This window comes from Aythya fuligula, chromosome 9 (assembly GCF_009819795.1).
Source record: "Aythya fuligula isolate bAytFul2 chromosome 9, bAytFul2.pri, whole genome shotgun sequence".
NCBI classification, from domain to species: domain Eukaryota; kingdom Metazoa; phylum Chordata; class Aves; order Anseriformes; family Anatidae; genus Aythya; species Aythya fuligula.
In genome coordinates this window covers 10,147,159-10,167,013 of record NC_045567.1, presented here as the reverse complement: position 1 = coordinate 10,167,013, position 19,855 = coordinate 10,147,159, and the positions used below count along the sequence as shown (strand labels likewise).

At 37.2% G+C, this 19,855-nt stretch overlaps 1 protein-coding gene across 3 annotated transcripts in view; it reads right to left on the bottom strand.

The window, feature by feature from the left end:
• The window catches only part of ARMC8 (armadillo repeat containing 8), a 61,523-nt gene that overhangs the window by 17,854 nt on the left and 23,814 nt on the right, over positions 1-19,855 (bottom strand). For all 3 annotated transcript variants that reach the window (XM_032193036.1, XM_032193035.1, XM_032193037.1), the window contains 6 exons: positions 14,351-14,493; positions 14,152-14,249; positions 12,230-12,322; positions 7,012-7,092; positions 3,245-3,320; positions 3,064-3,154 (listed from right to left, as the gene is read on the bottom strand). In XM_032193036.1, the coding sequence (XP_032048927.1) occupies positions 3,064-3,154; positions 3,245-3,320; positions 7,012-7,092; positions 12,230-12,322; positions 14,152-14,249; positions 14,351-14,493 (582 nt within the window). The remainder of the gene's footprint in view (positions 1-3,063; positions 3,155-3,244; positions 3,321-7,011; positions 7,093-12,229; positions 12,323-14,151; positions 14,250-14,350; positions 14,494-19,855) is intronic.

Genomic DNA, 19,855 nt, shown 5'->3' with positions numbered 1-19,855 from the left:
CACAAACCTCTTATACCAACAAAACAAGATTCACAACCTTCACTAAGATAAAGCAGCAATATCCACAGAGCTGTCCTGTGCCACCCACAGCACGGGCAAGCGCTTAAAACAATAAGGAAGAGTCAATATAGGGTTGACAGTCTGACAGCTTGGTCAAAAACCATACACACCTTGCATTAGCTTAGGAGATGTGGTACAGTTCTGATGCTTGTCCACAGGTACGTCTTAACACACTGTTAGAATAAGCACATCCTTGCTGACGAAGAACCCGATTAAGTCTCGGACACTGAATCACAGCTGCACTTGGGCTTTATTAGCCAACATTAGTGGTAAAGTTAAGCAGTGACAATGACAAGTCCAAGGTCTCAAACTCCAGTGTTGACACACGGTGGCAAATGTATTAATTGCTTTGTTAATCCACCTATCTCTGCACTACAAAATACCAGAAAGCCGAGCAGTTCACTGACCAATATAAGTGTTTTACGTGGTTTATCACTTTTACCTGCTCAGAAACAAGGAAACAGAATAAAGCTGGAGGGTACCTATTCTGCATTCAGTGAAGGAACAGTTGAGTAGCTTTTGAACTAAGCCATTGCAACTGACTAAATATTAGCATGTTGCAATTGTGAGGGCAAAAAAAATAATTGCATTTCAGGAAAAGTGACTTAAAACTACTATTTCAGCTCTCAATTAAGAGCTCAACACCTATCAATGGCAGACATAACCAAAATTCCATAATCAATTTATTATTATTATTATTATTTCTTAGAAGTGAAAAAATAACGACTGTTAGCACAGAGGTTGTTTTATAAACTTTACTGTCTGACCATTGCAACTAACAGGAGGAAATACTCATTTTCATGCCTGGACAATCAGGAGAAAAGCACGAGTCTGTCAGTTGCCATTTACTCTAGCTAGATCCTATGTTGGACAAAGCGGCTCAGATTCAAACATGAAGTAGGTTAAAGTATTTTAACTTCAGGTAAGATGGGCTTGGCTTAGATGGAAGCAATTCCAGTATTTTTAGTAGAAAAGGTTGCTGCTCCACTTTTAGGTGCAAATCGCTCCTCCAAGAGGCTTACTATTGCTCCCTCTGTGCCAACACTGCTGCTCAAATGAAAGATCCTTACTCCATTTCAATCGAGGTCTTAACTCAGGTCTTCCAGGTCTATTTCAATTGTTGAAAAACAAAGGAACCTTCTTAGGGTATCCTTGTATTCCAGTCTGGATTCAAACAAATTTAACAAAAGGCTTCATAGATTCACAAAAGGAACTCTAATTCTGCACTCCAAGGACTCTACTAATAAACCAGAATGGAGCTCTGCATTAGTTGACCAAAACTGGCATGGCAGAAGTGAAGTCTAATCTGGAAGCAGAAAAAAAGAGGACCTGTGACAATTTCATCTACTACTCTCCCTAGAACAACAGAGAGGAAAGAAGGGATACTGACTTGGAGGGAATCAAGCAGGAGTGGACTTAAAGAAGAAAAACCAGTAGGTCTCTGTAAGGCCTTAGACTATTAAGAATCTGAAGCCTTGAATGCCCTACTAAGAAAGATGACTGCCCAGTGACTAATTAGAAACCTAGTCTGAAACACAAGACGTTGGTTTGTTTTCCTTTTTCCTGCAATTCCCTATTGTGCTTTTCACTGTGCCCTTTCCTTCTGTGCCTTCAGAAGTCTACCTGAGCCAAAAGTACTGCAAAGCAACAGCAACGGATGAGATCCTCCACCCAGCTCCTTCCAGTCTGAAGCAGGTCAGTAGAGAACACCAGCACACCTGAGAGCATTCATCCCACAACAAGGAGACAATCCAAACTCAGAACACATTTTTAACTCCAGCCTGCCAACAGCCACATAGCTTGACCTAAGATATAATTTCTCATACTTAAAATTAAAATTTTAATCCTAATTATCTGTATCTTCTCTGAATGGTCAAAGAAACAAATAAATCAATTGCAACAGACTTCTACAAGACAGGTAATTTACCTTGCCCTCTTCACTACTTTAACAAAACCAGTAAAACCAGACTACATAGCCAACTGTGGTTGGAAAGTAGTGTGGGAGGTTCCCAGTCCAACCTCCCAAAAAGGGGGGGGGGGATTACCCTCCTAAAACAACGCTACCCTCCCCAGTTCTTTATAACTACTTTCATGAATGGGTTAAGTCATCATAGCATGGCAACATGAACAAAAGAGACCATCGTATCTACCCCACTTATTTCTCACCCTGAAACTAAAACCTTTGCACTAACACAAGTGTCAGTGAAATTGTTTGGTGAATTGAACCAGAGAACTCACTGACCCACTTCAAAAATAAGCCATGAAAATCCAAAATGAAAGTTGTAAATGCAGAGAATTATAAGAGATCAAATCAAACAGTGTATCAGTAGCCAAACTCTTGACTTATGATTGCTTTTAGTACTTTATAATGACAGGTAATTTTCTCTCTTAAGTCACCTGGGTCATTTATTCCACCATCTTCAACAAAACAGATGGGTAAGGATCTTAAGCAGAGTCAATTCTCAGCTTATGAAGTGAGCAACCCTACTGTTACTCACAGAGGAACCTGCCTACACCAAAAGGGAAAGATTGATTTGAACTATAAAATTAATAACATTAATTCTGCTGTATGAACATATGAAGCTTAAAAAATAATTATTTTAATTAAAACACCTGGTAAGTATTATAATTGGTATTATACTCTGTAAGGACACACAACTGACCATAGCCTATTTAAAGTAAAACTTAACATAAGCAAATTCCATGCAAACCCATGTATGAAAGCGAATCCATGTATGAATACACATTCCTGGTAAAACTGCTGCCCACCAATGTTTTTGTTGTTGTCATTTTTTCTTGTTCACATACAACGAAAAGTGGAAGTTATGCTGTGAGCTTACTAGGTGAGAACGATTCCTTCAAGTGTTTAGGTAATGTAATAATATCTGTGATTATTGCTACCTGAAGTTTTAGTTCACATACAACTTTGCAAGAAGGAAAAAAGCAACAGTTAAAAAGTATTAAACTGTACACTATTCCATTTTAATTCCTGATGAAAATTACCATTTGGCTGATGTGAGCTGCATTTCAATAGGCTTGTCCCTTTGTAACATCTTCACAAAAATCTGCGGTAACAATTCTCCATCAACTGACACTGCAAGAGATGAAAGAGAACTCAAAACAACTCTGATTCAAACAGTCAATAAAATAAGTGTCAAACAAGTAATCATGGCATTATACTCACCATTTACAAGAGTCATTGATACCTGTGGGTTTTCAAAGGCTAGAACTGAGAAGCATTTCAAGGCTTGCATTCGAACCTGTGTAAAAACATGATATGAAACATAAATGTAAACGCTAACTTAACAGCAAAATTGGACCATACTGTTGTATAGGCTTACAGAAATTACTCTGTCTTATCAATAAGATTGTTTGACACTGGATAAAAGGCAGATGGAAACATCTAACTCACAGATTGACTGCTGTGACCTCCCTGCTGGAATTACCCTTTCTAGATTTGATGTTGTGAACTTTTCATGAAAAAGAGGCAAGCCAGGACTGGCAGGTGGGAAACAGCCTTTCAGAAACAGTAGTTTTCATTTGTGGTTACTCATAAGCATGCAAACAACAACAAAAAAATGGAGGTATCAGAACAATACTAAAGTCTTTTGAGGACTCATAAGTACCCAAGAGAATCTAAACCACATGCCACTAGGATGTATATTTCAGAAGTCTTTAAAGGTGATTTTAATAAAAATGTCTAAAGAGAACCATCCTGTAGAACTGATTCTAAACTAATCTTAAAGCAAATATATATCGTAAGTTGTGCTGCTATTACACAACTTCAGTTATCACCTGTATACAAACGATTTGCAACTTGGAAGGGACCGCTGGATGTCATCTGGTTCAACTTACTGATGGAGCAGGGCCACCTAGAGCTGGTTGCCCAGGACAATGTCCAGGTGGTTATTTCCAAGGTGAGAGACCCCACAACCTCTCTGGGCAACCTATACTCCGAAACCATTTAACCATCAAACCTTCCTGGTTACCTAGTCAGGCGAGGCTATGAAGCCCTTAAAACCTCTTTTCTGACACAGGGAAGACCATTCATTATCATCTTCCCAGATAAAGAATCTAATTTAGTTCAGATATTAGACTTCGACTTCACCGTCTACAGTTCCACATAGGTAAGCTGTGTCCATGTCTTTCCATGTTCCTCTTACCACATGCTTAGTATGACAACAAAGCAAATGTAACACAATTTTGACCTAAAAAACCCTGTCACTAAAGAAAGCATTTGCAATTCCTGCAAGTTCGGTTTAGGCCCATCCTACCCTCCTCAAAAAAAAGTCCTAGAAACATGGAAATCCAAAGGTAGATAACAACAGCCCAGACAATAAAACTTCTGTGCACTTATTTTATAATATCTCATTACAGCCACTGTAAGATCTCTTCTCATCAGTAGCAGTGAAGCCTTACTAAGGAAAAATGGATAGCAGAAATGGATATCTGGCTTCAGAACAAAAGCCTCATTTGACAACATTTCTTCTCAGATGATCTAATGAATACAGTGCGTGCTTCAAAGCAGCCGGAAACAGAGATTGTATATCAAAAAGCACTGAAAAGAGTCAAACCCACAGCTGAAGTGCTGCATTCAAGCCAGAAGAAACAGCAGGGCAGGGGGGTGGGAGGTGGGAGAAGGCATTATAGATGTTCTAATCAGAACCACTGAAGTCTACCTGGAAGTTAATTATTTTATGTGATATTGCTCTATTAATAGAAGATTTAAAAATTACTACGATTACTCTCTTTTCTAGTACTGTCTACTTAATGGCAATTACTTTGGTAGTTACATGAGAAACACAATGCAAGGATGTGGAAAAACATGCAAATATGCTCTTGAAAAGATTTTCTGCATTGCACTGTAAAAGCTGTAGTCCCTTCGTGTTGGACATCTTGCTGGTGAAAAATGCACACTCGGAATGATATAACAAGTGGGAAAGATGCTCACATCATCAACTGCAGAAGGGGAAATCCCAACACCAAAGAAAAATAATAGGCATTTCTCCTGGCAGACCTACACAAACTCTTTTCATGGGAACCGAAACCCCATTCTAGGGGGTTTCTGACATTTATTGGTATGGTCCTATCAACTAAATCACTTGAGATACCTTACTGGCCTCTACTCCAAGTATTAAAAATGTGCAAGCTTTTTAAATGCTGTTGTTTCCTGTCATGCTCTTATTTGTTTGGCTAAATATTAAGAAACTGGGTAGATAAGTATGAGAATGAAACAGCTTTTGTTCCACAAAAATGCATCAATTACATGAGAAGGCCAAGAATTTCTATTTAATGGAGAATGCTAAGAAAGCAGCTGAGATAACAATAAAGCTGTTAACCTTGGGAGTATTAATGGAGCGAAGTGTATGAAAAGCAACAAAAAGTGGTTCAGCCCTTACACCTAGAATTTAAAAGTTTGGTCAAACTAGCAAAAGAATAAACAGTCCTACATCTTCCTAGGTAGGACTAAATATGTATTTTAATGCAACACTACATGTATCTTGTTGGTGAAAAAGCCACTTGAAAATTTTACCAAGCTCCTATTTCTTTATTTTAAAAAAGCTGAACGAAAAAAAAAAAAAAAATCAGGAAAGGTTCAAACAGATACATGGCTTGGAAAATTCACCTTACAACACAAGCTGAAAAAAAATCAGCTGATGGAAGAATGAACAAAATGTTCCCTATCATGGTGAAAACTTCTTACAGAAGTTTTACAAGACAGAAAACAGAAATCTGTCAGTCTCACTAACGAAACATTAAAGACAGCATACTTCCAACTGGATTTATAAAAAGAAACAAAATCCAACAAAACCAAAACCACCACATAAGATAATTAGGCCCTGGAACAAAACACCAAGTTTCCCTTTACATGAAATTCTTATTTGAAGCCTTGCTTTCCTGCTGAAAGATACTTCAGTTACTGAGACTGTTCTGTATTAGGTTGCAGACCGAAATAAGACAAGAACAATTATGTTCTCTAGTCTTCATCAAGCAACGAACAGCCTTTTTTCAACAAAATAAAAATGGCACAGAAACATTAGATATTTTGTATTAGATATTGCAATAAAAATAACTCAGGATAAATAAAGATGCTTTCATGTGTTTCTAATTTTTAGAATGATGATATTCATACATTTGGGGAGGAGGGAATAAATGATACCTTCATAAGAAAGTCCATAACAATTTGACTGCTTAGAGATCACAGGCTTGGCTTCTGACAGATTTCAAAATTATTTGCATACCAGGTATCTGCTAGCTCTCCAAAAAAACAAAACAACAAACAAAACACCAAGTTACACTGAAAAGCTTTGGAAAGCACTTCACACACTCAAACATTTTAAGTAATTTACAGCAGACTCCTATAGCTATGCTTAGGATTTGAAATTTTGGCCTCAGACTGAGAACAGGTAGTTGACCCTCCTTGCCACCACAATATGCGTACACTATGATGCTTCTTCCCAGCAGTGGTATTTTCAGATAGCCAAGGACGGACTTCCCAAAAACATAACAGAGGATGGAGCTGAGACATGTGAGCAGAAAACACTGGTAGCCGGTGGCCTTCACAGATTCCACGTTCATGTTTTTTCAAGGATGACTTCTGTTTAAGACAGCTCACCTTTGCTTTTCTTCTGATTTATTTTTTTTTTAATCATGTAACATTCAGCATATTAGACAAACCAAGTGACTGTTCTCTGTCAGATCAACAAATGCCAACTCTGTTTTAATTAATGATATTCTAACTTAACAGAGCATTCCAAAATAATAGGTCTCATTTTGATAGAAATCCATATGGCAGGTAAAAACAATTTTTATTCTAGAAATGAACATTACGCGTATTTACAGTTTTAGTTCATACATGTGTATATATATTTTTTTTTCTTTTTTAAATCAACATTACTGGCATCCCTTTCATAAAAACGTACAAAACACCGAATAATTGTAGTGTCTTACTTTGTAGGAGGTGGAGACTAACAGATGTGCAATATTCTGAACTGCTCCATGGTTAAACAAGATTGTCTGGTGATCTGGACCCTACAAAGAAAAACATAAAAATGCAATTATATATATTTTTAAAGAACATGTATAAGGTTTCCACTAGCTCTGTTTTTTTTTTTTCAAGTATTTAAAGGTAGATTTACTAGCATATACTTCGAAATCAGTTGGCATACCAACCTTTTATTTCTTAAATAAAGAAGTCCATCTCCAATTTATAGCATTTGTCCTTTTCTGGTGATCATTTTCACTTTTTACTTCAATAGGAAACTACTATTTTTCATAAATAAACAAACATGGATAGACTACTTATGTTTCTATTCCTCATATTGGAAACAATGGAAAGCTCCCGACTTTTTCCATGAATCATTTAAAGTATCTCCAGTCACTAACTTTTTTGTGTGTGTAATATTAAACATTTTCAGCAATTCTAACTTCAGAAGAAATGGAATTAGTTCTAAAACTGTTTCCAGACAGAATGTGACAGTGCACTGAGAACAGATTCACATTTTCCTCCTACAGATTATTTTAATTTCAAACATATTTAGCCATAAATCTAGACAGCCATCACCCATTTATTGGCTTCGAGACTTAAGTCAACAATGGCTGATAAATCAATATTTTCCCAAGATTTAAAAAGCATTTGGAATTAAACACAAGTACTGAATTCTGCAGTAGAAAGGTCTCAGAAATTCTGTAGCATGACAAGGCTCAATGAGGTCAGAAATAAACCACAAAACACCAGTGGGGCCCACAGCTTTCAGCGTCTCTTGGGAGATTTGGTCTGTGACTTACAAACACTTCTTTAGAAGTGGATTCATGACTCCAGTCATTTTTTTTGCATTAAACATCGGCCATGCACAATTTAAATTCAGCTTTTGTAATGTCACAGCATTAATCATACCTCGATACATTTTCTCAACTAATCTGCAAGTGAAGAAAGCATCTTCACTCCTTAATTTTACATTCAAACCCAGCTGAGTTCACGGGCATATCTACACACCCCAGTATGCATAAGTGACGCTTAATTTTCACATCTGAGATACAGCTGAAATCAGATTCCTTTTATGTTCAAAGGAACAGTTTTGGAACATCCCTTATCTCTAAGGAAAAAATAGTATGAAAGTTCCTTTTAGATGCAACATATCTGGTGCTTTAAGAGATGCTTCAGCTGCTACTGCCACCAAGAGCTTTCTACCAAAAAAATGCAATTAAAATAGCATGGTTGAAGTAGGAAAACAACTTACATTGGCACACAGAAGTGGCTGAGGCAATGATTTAAAGCCGCAGCTATGCCAGTGTTGAAGCTGAAGAACAGATATTAAAATATGTGAAAAATATGAATGAACTTAAACTTTAAAAAAAATCATATTGACCTAGATTGTTCTAGTAATTCGTGGGTATTACAGATTTTTCAAAGAGATGAAGAGGTAAACTGTGCAAACAGGAGGGGTGCAAGTAACACTTGGGCATATTCATAGCTGCGTAACTTGATGTAATGAATATATCCAATCTGTACACGCTGTGTTTGTACGCACCAATCCTGCTTGCTCAATGCACAGTCAGGTTGAGTACCAACTCAGAAATAGAGACAGCTTCAAACATACACCTGAAATCTTGATATCACAATGCATCATTCTGTTCTAGTTCCAAGTATCTCCAACAGCAGTGTAATAGCAAGGCCTTTTCACTCTGTTTCTCTTTGGGCATCCTAACAGAGTTGCAGAAGCCAGTTCTATTTCAGGGATTTTTTTCTCCAAATATAATCAAGAGATGTAATATTCCAGAGAGAAGTCATATTTCTTGTATATTTTTCCATCATAAAACGCTGATTTTTCAAGAAGGATAGGACAGCGTAATAATTTATTCCATAACGGAATTTTAAAAGCAGATACCTAAATGTAAATGTACCGTGGTTCAGGGATCCAGCACCAGGCCTAGGATCACATAAGAAAACATTCTCTGAATGGGCCCTGATTACAGGCTTTATCCTGGATCTTTCCCAGACACGAGATTTTAATTTTCAGCCAGCGGTGAATGTATTACTTATGCAGAGATGTCACCACGTTCAGATATAATTTCCAGCACTATCTTCTCAAATCGTTCATCCAACCGTTTCTTTCCAAACTCATACCTTATCTTTCTCACTTGACCATTAAAATATTAAAGCTTACCTACTCGCATCACTTTCTCTGGAAACAAATCAATTGTGATAGAGAATCTTAGAAAGTATGTGTTGACTTGCATTTTAACAAGCCTTGCACATCAACCTGATTTCAGTTCACTTGGTTTTGCTTGTATGTTGATAGAGTCCTAACTATGTATGCTAAAAACTGCATCCACTCCCCTGTAAGCCAACACTTTCCTTTGCTTAGAATGGCTCTTTTCCAGAGTCAGCATTTTCCACCACTCAATTTTAACTCTAAAAACGCAGTGACAAGCAGTAAAAGCATGATGTACAAGCAGAAAACAACAGCAATATGCTAGGAACCTGAAATAAGGATTTCCTAGCTAAGGAGAACAGGTCTGAGCTTTTCCAGTGAAATCCAAGCAGGCACAAAACGAGGAACCTGAGAAACCCAACCAAACAAGATTCTGGCCAGGAAGAGAGAAAACGGAGCACAAGATCTAAGCAGACAAGAGTATGCAGAAACAAGGCGGGGAGAAGTTGAGATATGTCACCAGTTGTTTAATGCATAAATCGATTAACACGAAGAGAGAAAAAAAAAAACATCAATACTTATAGTAACATTTCTTCAGGGAAAATAAATAAGGGTGCTCTCAATCATGGCTTTTTAGGGGGAGTCTTCATTAAAAATGTTCTGAATACTGAAACGTTCAGAAATATTCAGTATTTTTTAGTGATAAGAATGTACTTTTCACACAAAGCAGAAAATCCCCTGCTTCACTCTACTAGATGCACTTTATTAAGTCTGAGAATACAGAATTGATGTTTTGTCTTAATTACCAGATCTGAAATCCAAGAATTAATCAAAATAAGAAGGGGACAGTTTACAGCTGCACTCAAGATATGCATTTGCCAGAACAAGAGAGAAATGAGTTCTTGATCAATTTAACATTTCTAATAATCTGTTTACTCAACCACAAATATTTTTCTTTGCTACATAGCTAAATATTTATTCTGTAAAAGCAATTATATGTCCTACGATTCGTAGCCATTACTCTGCTTTTCCTGTGCATTCACATTTCTGTCTGTTCACAATATCAGCCTTTTCCTCCCAAAAACTTGGATTTCTGAAAACATTCACTGCGAGTTTTGTTTGAGAGAGGCTCTGGGGATGGAGTAGGTGTTGGCAAACAGTAGAGCGGGTTCATACGCCCTTTCTTATTCTCTTCTGGTGTGACTGGGCTTACATTTTGTTAACCATATATCTGAGATGAAAGTCAGCAGGAGTCAGCAGAGCTAAAAGGAAGCAACTCATTTGGAAAAGGATGACTGTGACTGTTTTCAGATTGGGCTAGCTACCTGAAGTTACACAGCAGTTTTCACACAGCCAGCAGGGTTTGTGCTGCCACTGAGCTAACCCTGACTGGACAAGCGTTCTGTACCTCCATATGTAATCAGTCCTGCATTATTTTTCTTGTGTGCCAACAAGGCCTAACTTTTCAACAGTTCAAGTTACTCAGCCTATTACAGAGATGTTCAAGGGCCATTTAAACACGAGGTGCCCATGTTTGTTATTAGACGGGCAGGACTTACTTGTGTCTTGACCTGACAGTAACTAGGAACAATCAGCTTGCATTGCAGTTCTCCCACTGCCTGCTCCATGCCCGTACAACATTTCTCTTCATCCCCAGATAAGGAGAAGCTGGATGAATGACTAATTCCTACTCAAATTTGTATTCCCCCCCAATAAGAAGACTGAAGGATACACCACTTGGATGTTCCAACTGCTCTAATTTTCAACTTAAAAGCAGCTCCAGGAGAAGCAGACATTTTCATTCAAATCCTATTAGGTTTTTTATTCTTTACAATATTTTTGGCACTAAGACTTTCCAAATCTACAAATATATATATAAAAAACTAACAGGCAGAAAGGAGAGCCACTGGTGCATTTTTCTTCTTAAAATACCCAATTCCTTTCCCAACATTATCTCGATTTGAACTTCTACAGTCCAGTGCAGGATTTTATCTTACTACGCTTGCTTTAATAATTCTATAAATATTAGCAACTGAGTTCCATTTTTAAATCACTCTATAGTCTTCAGTCCCCAGTTTCATTTAACAGAAGACATGAAACTGGATAAACATACATGCAAAACAAAGAAACAATTCACAATTTCCAAAGACTCGTTTTTAAGAAGTAATATAGACTTTTGGAGGTAAATACTTATAAATACATCAATTTTGGAATATTTTTATTTTTCAGTCTAACAGATAAATGCAATCTATGATCTTTTAGTTATAAACTGTTTCTAAATGGGAAAGATGCCATAAAATTCTGATTTTCTACGTTGAATTGAAACTGTTAGTGCATAACCCGCAGGTATAGTAACAAAAGAAACAATAATTATATAATAAAACAGTGGTGTGGGAAAACTGGGGCCAGAGTGCAGAAAATCAGGATGTCTTAAGACTACAAGACAGCCTGAGAACAAAACTGTGTTTGGGGTGGGGTTGTTGCTGTTTTTAAATTAGAAGTTTTCCCAGATTAGGAGAATTGCATTATGTAACAGGAATGAACATGTATCTGGATAAACCTGAAACTGGTAGAGCTCAATTGAGAAGAGTATGGTTTCTCCTCTCAGCTTACACCACCTCTTAGAAACCATTCTCTGGGTTTAAAACAGATGGTTTGAAAGCAGATGCAAGCCGCAAAGAGATGCTCACACTTTTGTGAAACTTCCGAGGAAAAAAAATGAAGTCTTCCTACATTTATACCGATAATAGTGAGAACTGATATTTGCCTAGACCGTTGATTTTGTTTAGTAGTCATATACATATACATACAGAGACACCCCAAAATTACTTATTTGCATATTTTGTTTTACTGTATAGAAACATCTACCAACCCCAAAAAACATGACAACGAGTCCAGAGCAATGGCAGTTCAGTCATTACTGTCCTTATGTTCCTGCCACAATATTATCATCTCATACAGTTTATTATATGCCAGAAATGCAAGTCTCAGAGAACATGTATTCTCTTTCTTACTTTGCAGCAATGTGAGAAGATCTGACATATGTATTCCTGTGTATATCGAGACCTACTGAGCAGTGCCATGAGGTGGGAGATAACTGTAGCATCCTGGAAACAAGCCAGAAAAGAAAAATTATTAAGACCATTTCAGCATTGCTTGTCAACAGTTTGTTAGTTAAAGAAGTACTAATTCCATATTCTATACATTTCCTAATTCCACATTCTTCATTTCCCAATATAAATTGTTCCAGAATGGAACACTGGAGTTCTCAATTTCATCAGGTCAAGACATAAGACTATTAAAGTAGTACAGGAGATACTTAAAACACAAGTGACAATTCTAAGAGGCACCCTCATGGCGGGTAGGATAGGGAAATGACATAGGAGTCAGTGCCAGGTATAAAAGCTCTTGCTTTTGTGTCCAGGACCTTTACTTTATGGGAAAACAAAACAAAAAAAGAACTCCAAGTAAATCACAACAAAAGAAAATCATTATACACAGAACTTCCCTTCTGAAAACACAGCCAGTTACTTCTTAAGCCTTATGGCAAGGTACAAAATGACAACGTTTTAAAGCCATCAGTTACTTTTACCAGTACCTCTCAGTCAGAGGGGATAATGTTAAAAGGAATGCCAAACAGAGGAGATGAAAGAACTCAAGGATTCTTCCTGTCCAGAGAACTTACACTGTAAGTTGACTGTACAGAAGTAAATCAGACTCTGTTTTACCTGCAGGAGAATGACTAATAAATTGCAACTCTCTTACCAGGGAAGAAGTGGATTACAAGTAGAACAAAATCTTCATGCTCATTAGCTACTTTTATGATAATGAAAATAACAGTAGCCCAACAGCTATGATTCAGAGACGCACAGTGATTTCTGACACTTTATTTCTCAATTATTTGGGAAGTTTCTAGTAATACTTCTTCTTTTTAATATTTTTTCCTTTTAAATACTTATTATTTTTAAATAAACATGCATTAAGTCTCTCCTATTCTATTTGTATCCATATTTGAGATTAAACAAAGCTTTTCAATATTTATTTTTAAGATTTGTATGTTTAAATATTGTGAATTTAGCAGACTTACTTTACAAAATTTTGCTGCCAACAATCCAGACTTGTTCATCTCAACAGAAAACAGAAAGCAGAGAACAAAAGTGACTTCTGTTTCAATTGTTTGTTTCTTAATCACTGGAAGGGATCGGCATAGTACAGACATATTTGCCTTTTCAGCATCTTATAGGAAAAGTTACTTACTAGGAACTGGAGTACTTCCAGATACACCAGCTGTACATCCACGCTCATTGCATTCTTATGTGCATAGAAAAGCAAAGGACAAACTATTCTAAGCAGTATTCTTAGAGTCTGGTTTAGAGTAGCTCCACCTGATCTTCTGCCTTTACACGTGGCATATAAACAAACACCCTGATTGACTCTCAAGTGCAGTGTCCAAGGGCTTGCAAGGAGTTGGTTTGGTTGTGGGACAACACTGGGTATTAAACCCTCAAGTGTATTTTATTAGCGCTGGTGGTCATAACCATCACGAAGTGTCTTCTTGATTCTCCCTCACAAAGTAAGCCTGCATTAGTGGGTAAACTAAACAGGTACTGGGTTTTGGGCATATGACAACTAGAACAGCAAATTTCTACAAGAAACCAAAAGCAGCTAATGAGCCAACCTTGCTCACAAGAAAAACACATTAAAATCTTCTCAAGTCTTAACAGGTCTCTGAAACTTTTATGCGTCTCCTTCCTTAAGTTAAAGCAAAACAGACTGATGACATCCCCAGAATTCCTCTGTGGTGTAGCACATTTGACCCATTAAAACAGATTCTTGTCTTTATCTGTTAATTTTAGAAAGCTCCCAACTCTGTAAGCTTTAACACACTAGAACAGCATTATAATTAAAAGAACAGAATAATCTGCTTACAACTTACAGTGTATAGGAGATCCTCTGGAGTTACAGGACTAATGAAAATGGTACGGAGACATCGTAGGCAGGCTTCAATAAACTTCAAATCTGGTGATAGTAATCCTATACATATAAGCAAAAACTAATATTCAGCTTCATTTTCTTGGCTTATTTAAGTACTTCAGAAACATTTACTTACGCAGATTACAGTGAGAGAAAAGTACCTTGCAATAAGGCTGGAATAATATGGCAGTCTAGTAGGGATTTGACATTATTCTCTGTACCCATTGCAAGGCTTCCCAGGACCACTGCACATTCTGTTCTCAGTTCTGTGCTGGAGGTTTCTTGCTGAAGCAAATACAGCAACCTGGAAACAGAATTACTTTTAGAGAAAATTCAAATAGTACTTGTCAGTTAAATAAAAAAGTAATCTAAATCCTGCTATGTAAAGAAGATAAAGTCCTCAATGCAAGGATGAAATCCAAACAAAAGAGTACATCGAACATTTTTGTCGTGAGAGTATTTTTACACTATATGTTCCTACAAAGGTTTTACTTGCTGTTATGCTAGGAAGATACCACACTGCTTTTTCTAAAAATATAATGCCGCTGTAATGAGATCCAGGATGATGTCTTTCAGGTTACCAGGAAGATCCCAAATTTGAATTAAAGGAAATGAGTCTGTAGTTTGACGTCAGTGGGAAAGGGAACCTCACACATTACTCCTAACACCTAGAGAAATGATTACTGCTGTTGTGATGCGTGTTATCTTTGGCAGCAACTTCTTCCGGATCACAGCTGCAAAATAACTCCATCATCGAGCATCAACATCAGTGCTAGGAGTGAACACTGAGAAATTAGCCTATAAGAACATAAAGCTAGCCCACAAAAGTTTTATAAGCAGAAAAGTAGCTGAGTAGTAGGTAAGCATGATCACTTCAGCACTAAAAAAAAAACAAACATCTTGCTAGATGTGTATCTTTGGGTTTCAATCACCATGGATAATTTATAGTGTCAAGATACCTAGGAGATCTTACATGCTTCAGATTATATTGGTAGCACCCGAATCACAGCAGAGGTCACCAAACACTTTCAGTATAAACCCGAGTCTCACAAAGAGCCCAGAGAGTAACCAGATTCCTACCTTGTACCAGCACAAAAGATAATCACTTTAAGATCGGCATCATTTATAAGATACATTTAACTAATGATTCCCTCATTACAATTCTCAGCAGAACTATAACAGGTAAGATGACTGGGATATTGAGATACAATCGTCTGTGTATGCAAGATACACAGTCACTTTTCTAGATTTATTGTGCGAAGATAGGAATGGTCTCAGTGTAGTAATGCACTGCTCTGTCTGGTTTGAAAGGGTCTCTTCCAAAACCAGGTAATACACCAAAGCCTTCTCCCAGAGCACAAAGGCACCAACCAACATCCATCCCATTGCTGAAGGGTAAAGAATTAGCTACTCAGATGAACAGACCCCTGAACAAAATCCTCCCAAAGCTGACTGCCAAAATCAAAGGCAAGTGAAAAAATAACCAGACATACAGTAGCTAAATGCAATTTAGGAACGCAGGACTGGAAAGGGACAGTTAGGGAAGTACCATCAGCCCCTCACAAAAAGGTGCTCGGAAGGGTATCTTAAACACCCACTCCACATGCTTCCCCCTTATATAAGGCAGATCTGCTTCTTAGAATCCCTTAAGTTCAAAACCTAGAATAAGAGGCCAACAGACAAAACTACGTGCTTAGAGGAATAGAGCTGAGATCAAAGGTCTCTTCAATACCTAGAAGCAGGACATGCATTACGTCTCAAACTATCACCGAACAAGGTCTTGGAGAACTGCAAAACAATCATCCAGTTTTGCTAACCATTTTTTTGAATGAAAAATTAGCAGACGTGCAATCCAAAAGTAATCTGTTCTGCCCTAAATGCCGGTTAAATACTAACAAGGAAGATAAGGTTATTCCAGTGTCACCCAAAGCACCACTGCACCCTTTTTCAGATGTAGCTAATCTGACAGTGGAAAAAAAGCTCTAAAACACAAACACAAATTGCAAAAACAGTAATTCCATCCTTCAGTTAGCATGTGTGATGCAATCAACCCCAATACCTTTCCTCCTTTCAAATTCTTTCAGATTCAAAGAATCAGACTGGTAAATTCCGAATAGCATACATTTCAGAATTGCTTCTGTTATTGTCACCTTTCCACACATGGAATGGATGTAAAAGGCCCCATGCCCCCACTGTTTTATCTGAAAGATCATTTACTCTTGATGTTTAGAAACTTATCTGAATTTCTTGTATAAATCTCTATTCATACTTGTTATCAAGTTTGCATTGCATGCATATTAGCCCTTCACATATATATATAAACCTTCTAAAATTTCTTACAGGGAACAGCTAACAGTCACCTTTCCTGGAGCACTTTGGCCTCAAGTGGCTCGGTGTAACTGATCTGCCGTAAGGTTTTCACTTCACTCTGGGCACCTCTTTAACATCAATGGAACAAAATTTTTTTATATATATATAAAAGGCTCAGATTATCCGTGGTTACACAGTACAGCTCACATAACGCTTGGGCAAACTCTAACTGTACCTATGTGATGGGCTTCTAGAAAAAGAACAAAAACCATACTTCAGCCAATTACATGACATGCTTCTAGAACTAAAAATTCTGGCGCTGTCTTCTTTGAAGTATCAGCTGTGCAATGTTTAATATAAAGATAAGTGCTGTTTTTGAAAGACCATAAAAGAAGTAAAATACATAATTAAGGTTATGCGAAATTATCAAAAGAATAGAAGCATCTCACTTCCAATCCTAATAGGACAGAATAACCTTGTGTTACCATTACTTCTCTACAGACAGCTGCTTTTGATCTAAGCCTTCTAGGTCAGGGAAGAATTGCCAGGAAACAGAAGCTTCTTTGGTAAAATCCAAATGCACCGAGTGATGCTGGCTAAAACTGATCCTTGAAGAGATGTCTTTTTGGACACCACGGTACTATATGGACAGAGCAATCCCATCTACTGCTCTAATTGATGTTCTCAAATTGCAAAGAAAAACCCCAAAACTCTTACATAAAAAAAAAAAAACTGATAGGAGTTGCCACAAGCAGATCAGAAGATGAGTAAGTTCTTTGCAGTAACCTGTACAGCTGTTTTAACACCCAAGACTTGACTTCATTTGACCGTTTCTGGCTACCACACACATAGCAAACATTTGCAGTGCAGTTTTCAAAATATTCTTCTAGTAACTACACTGCTAAGAAACAATTACACATCTTGTATGATGTGTAGTACTTTATGACAAGTTTGGCTTTTTTTTTCTTTTTTCTTCTTTTTTTTTTTATTTAAATAGCAAGCTGAAAGATTTGACTTCAAATAGTCAGGGCATTTAGAAAACACACAACAACCAATCCATCAATCCTGACCAGCCAGGAGCAGAAATCAGCAAGGACACATGAATAACCTTGTGTTTTGGCACAGAGAATAGAGAGTAAAAAGAAAAGCCTGTTAACATTCAGCTTCAGGTATAAGTAGTGTGTATATATATATATGTATCATAAATCTTCATATATATATGTACACATTTATTTTATAATTATTTTAAATGATTTAGTATGTAGGAAATAACTTAAGTCTTGCTAAAATTAATTCCTGCTGCTGTCACTATACTCTCTCAACCTGCTCCTTCAAATGCAGGGACATCAGAATGCATGGACTGAAGGTGTAAGACGTAGCCAGGCTCACATCCAGCCCATGATGCAGTATGATGCATTTATGATGCAGGAGCACAAAACTGACTCAGTTTAATTCAGCACGTATGGAATAGAAATGTTGTCATCAAGCAAACAAAATAACTTCCAAAATGAGATTAAAGCCTCCATCCTCCCTAAATCCACAGCCATACGCCAGGACAAATGAGCCTGCAGCATGCTGTAAGGTGGGTTGTTTTTTATAGACTGAAATGGGAAATAAGGGAAATATTTATCAGAACGCTGGGACAAAGCCAGCTGCCAACAGCATCCCTCCCCTCCCCCTGCAGAGGAAAGCTTACACACTATCACAAACCACTACTAAAACTTGGGAGACATGTTGAGTTTCTGTTTGGAATCATCTGAAGCACTTTTGTTACAGGGGAAAAAAATAAATAAAAAATATATATATACCTAATCTTAAATAAGGCATTTAAGACAAGAAAGAAGCCGGTCTTTCACTGAGTTGTCTGGGGAATACAGGGAGACTCCGCTGATGTAACCATTGGTACATACACAGTCACCCGCTAGCTGGATAACATCAGTATCTGACACTTTTTTCCTGAGTGTGTGTGTGTGTGTGTGTGTGTATGAAAAAAGCTTTCAATAACCTAGACTTCAGTTTAGACTTGCAAAAGTATTTCCTTCCATTTTCAGTAATAATATCCTGAAAAAAATGCCGAGATGCATCTTCTCTATACACAGCACACCAATAACTGTCTTGGATTATTCATTATTAATTGATAATTATCGATAATCAATCTGTTCCTTGTACACAGAAATGATCAGTCAGACCATAAAACATTCAGTTCTGTTTTTTCTTAAAGGGGATTTTACAAAATCCAAAAGCAGGCGTAATCCTGAAGGCTGTTCTCTTATGAAGAACATAATTGCTGTTTTCTTTCCCATTAACACTCCACACTTGGAGCAGATGTGTGAAAATGAAACACGCTGACTATAATCTATGGTCTCCGTGTTTAAAATAGAAATACTTAACTCAGCTTTATAATCAGTGAGATGAAAATTTAAGTTCAGATTTTTACATACAATAAGTTTTTGAAATATTAATAATATCCCTTCCTATATCTTTAATATATGCTTGGGTTTCAATTTAGGGTTTCCACAGAACTCAACATGCATATTATAACATTTTCTGTTGCTTTATTTTAAAGAGAGAACTGACACCAAGTAACACTGAAAATTAGCAAGTTAAATGACAAACTCTAGAATTATTAAAGAATTCAAATGAAGACAACCCATATACTAATGTATAGTTACATCTGTACCAATTAAACTACCACTAAACATTACAGACAAAGACTGCATACTTTTATTGTGACAAGAACACAACCCTTGACTGGTTTGCTGTTTCCAGGGTCCGCCACAGACGAATTCAGCAAGGACACAATTTTGTAATCCACTCCTCCCATGTATTGAGATTAAAAGTATAAAAAGGTAGAAAAATATCACGTGCATGTAGGGAGAAAAAGAATGTTACAATTCAGATTTTGGAGATTTAGAAAAACAAATTACTGGGGTACTTGTCTTAGCTCCACCTACGGGTGTTGGTGTGAGGCTCAGAAATGGAAGTAGCCAGCCATTTGACTCCCACTGAACGTGGAGGAAAATATTGGAAAAAGGCTCTGCTAGAACCACCAGGATTCTTTTATGTAGAGCCTGAGAGCTTGAGGAGATACTAAAAGCATGGGAGATGCAAAAAGGTGCTAACATCCTTGTTCACTCACTCTTCAGCCAGTGATCCCCCAGTAAAACTCATCCCAATGGGACAGAAAATGAAATTAAGCCTAATGGGAAGATGTTGCAACATCTTCATGAACATTAATCCAAGGTTTCTGCTAGGTAATTTAGAACACAGTATTTGGACTTTTTCAAGTTTCTAGAAGGTTTCCCTAATCTAATGTTTATATGGGACACAATTTCTTCCATCGCTGCACGTTTAAG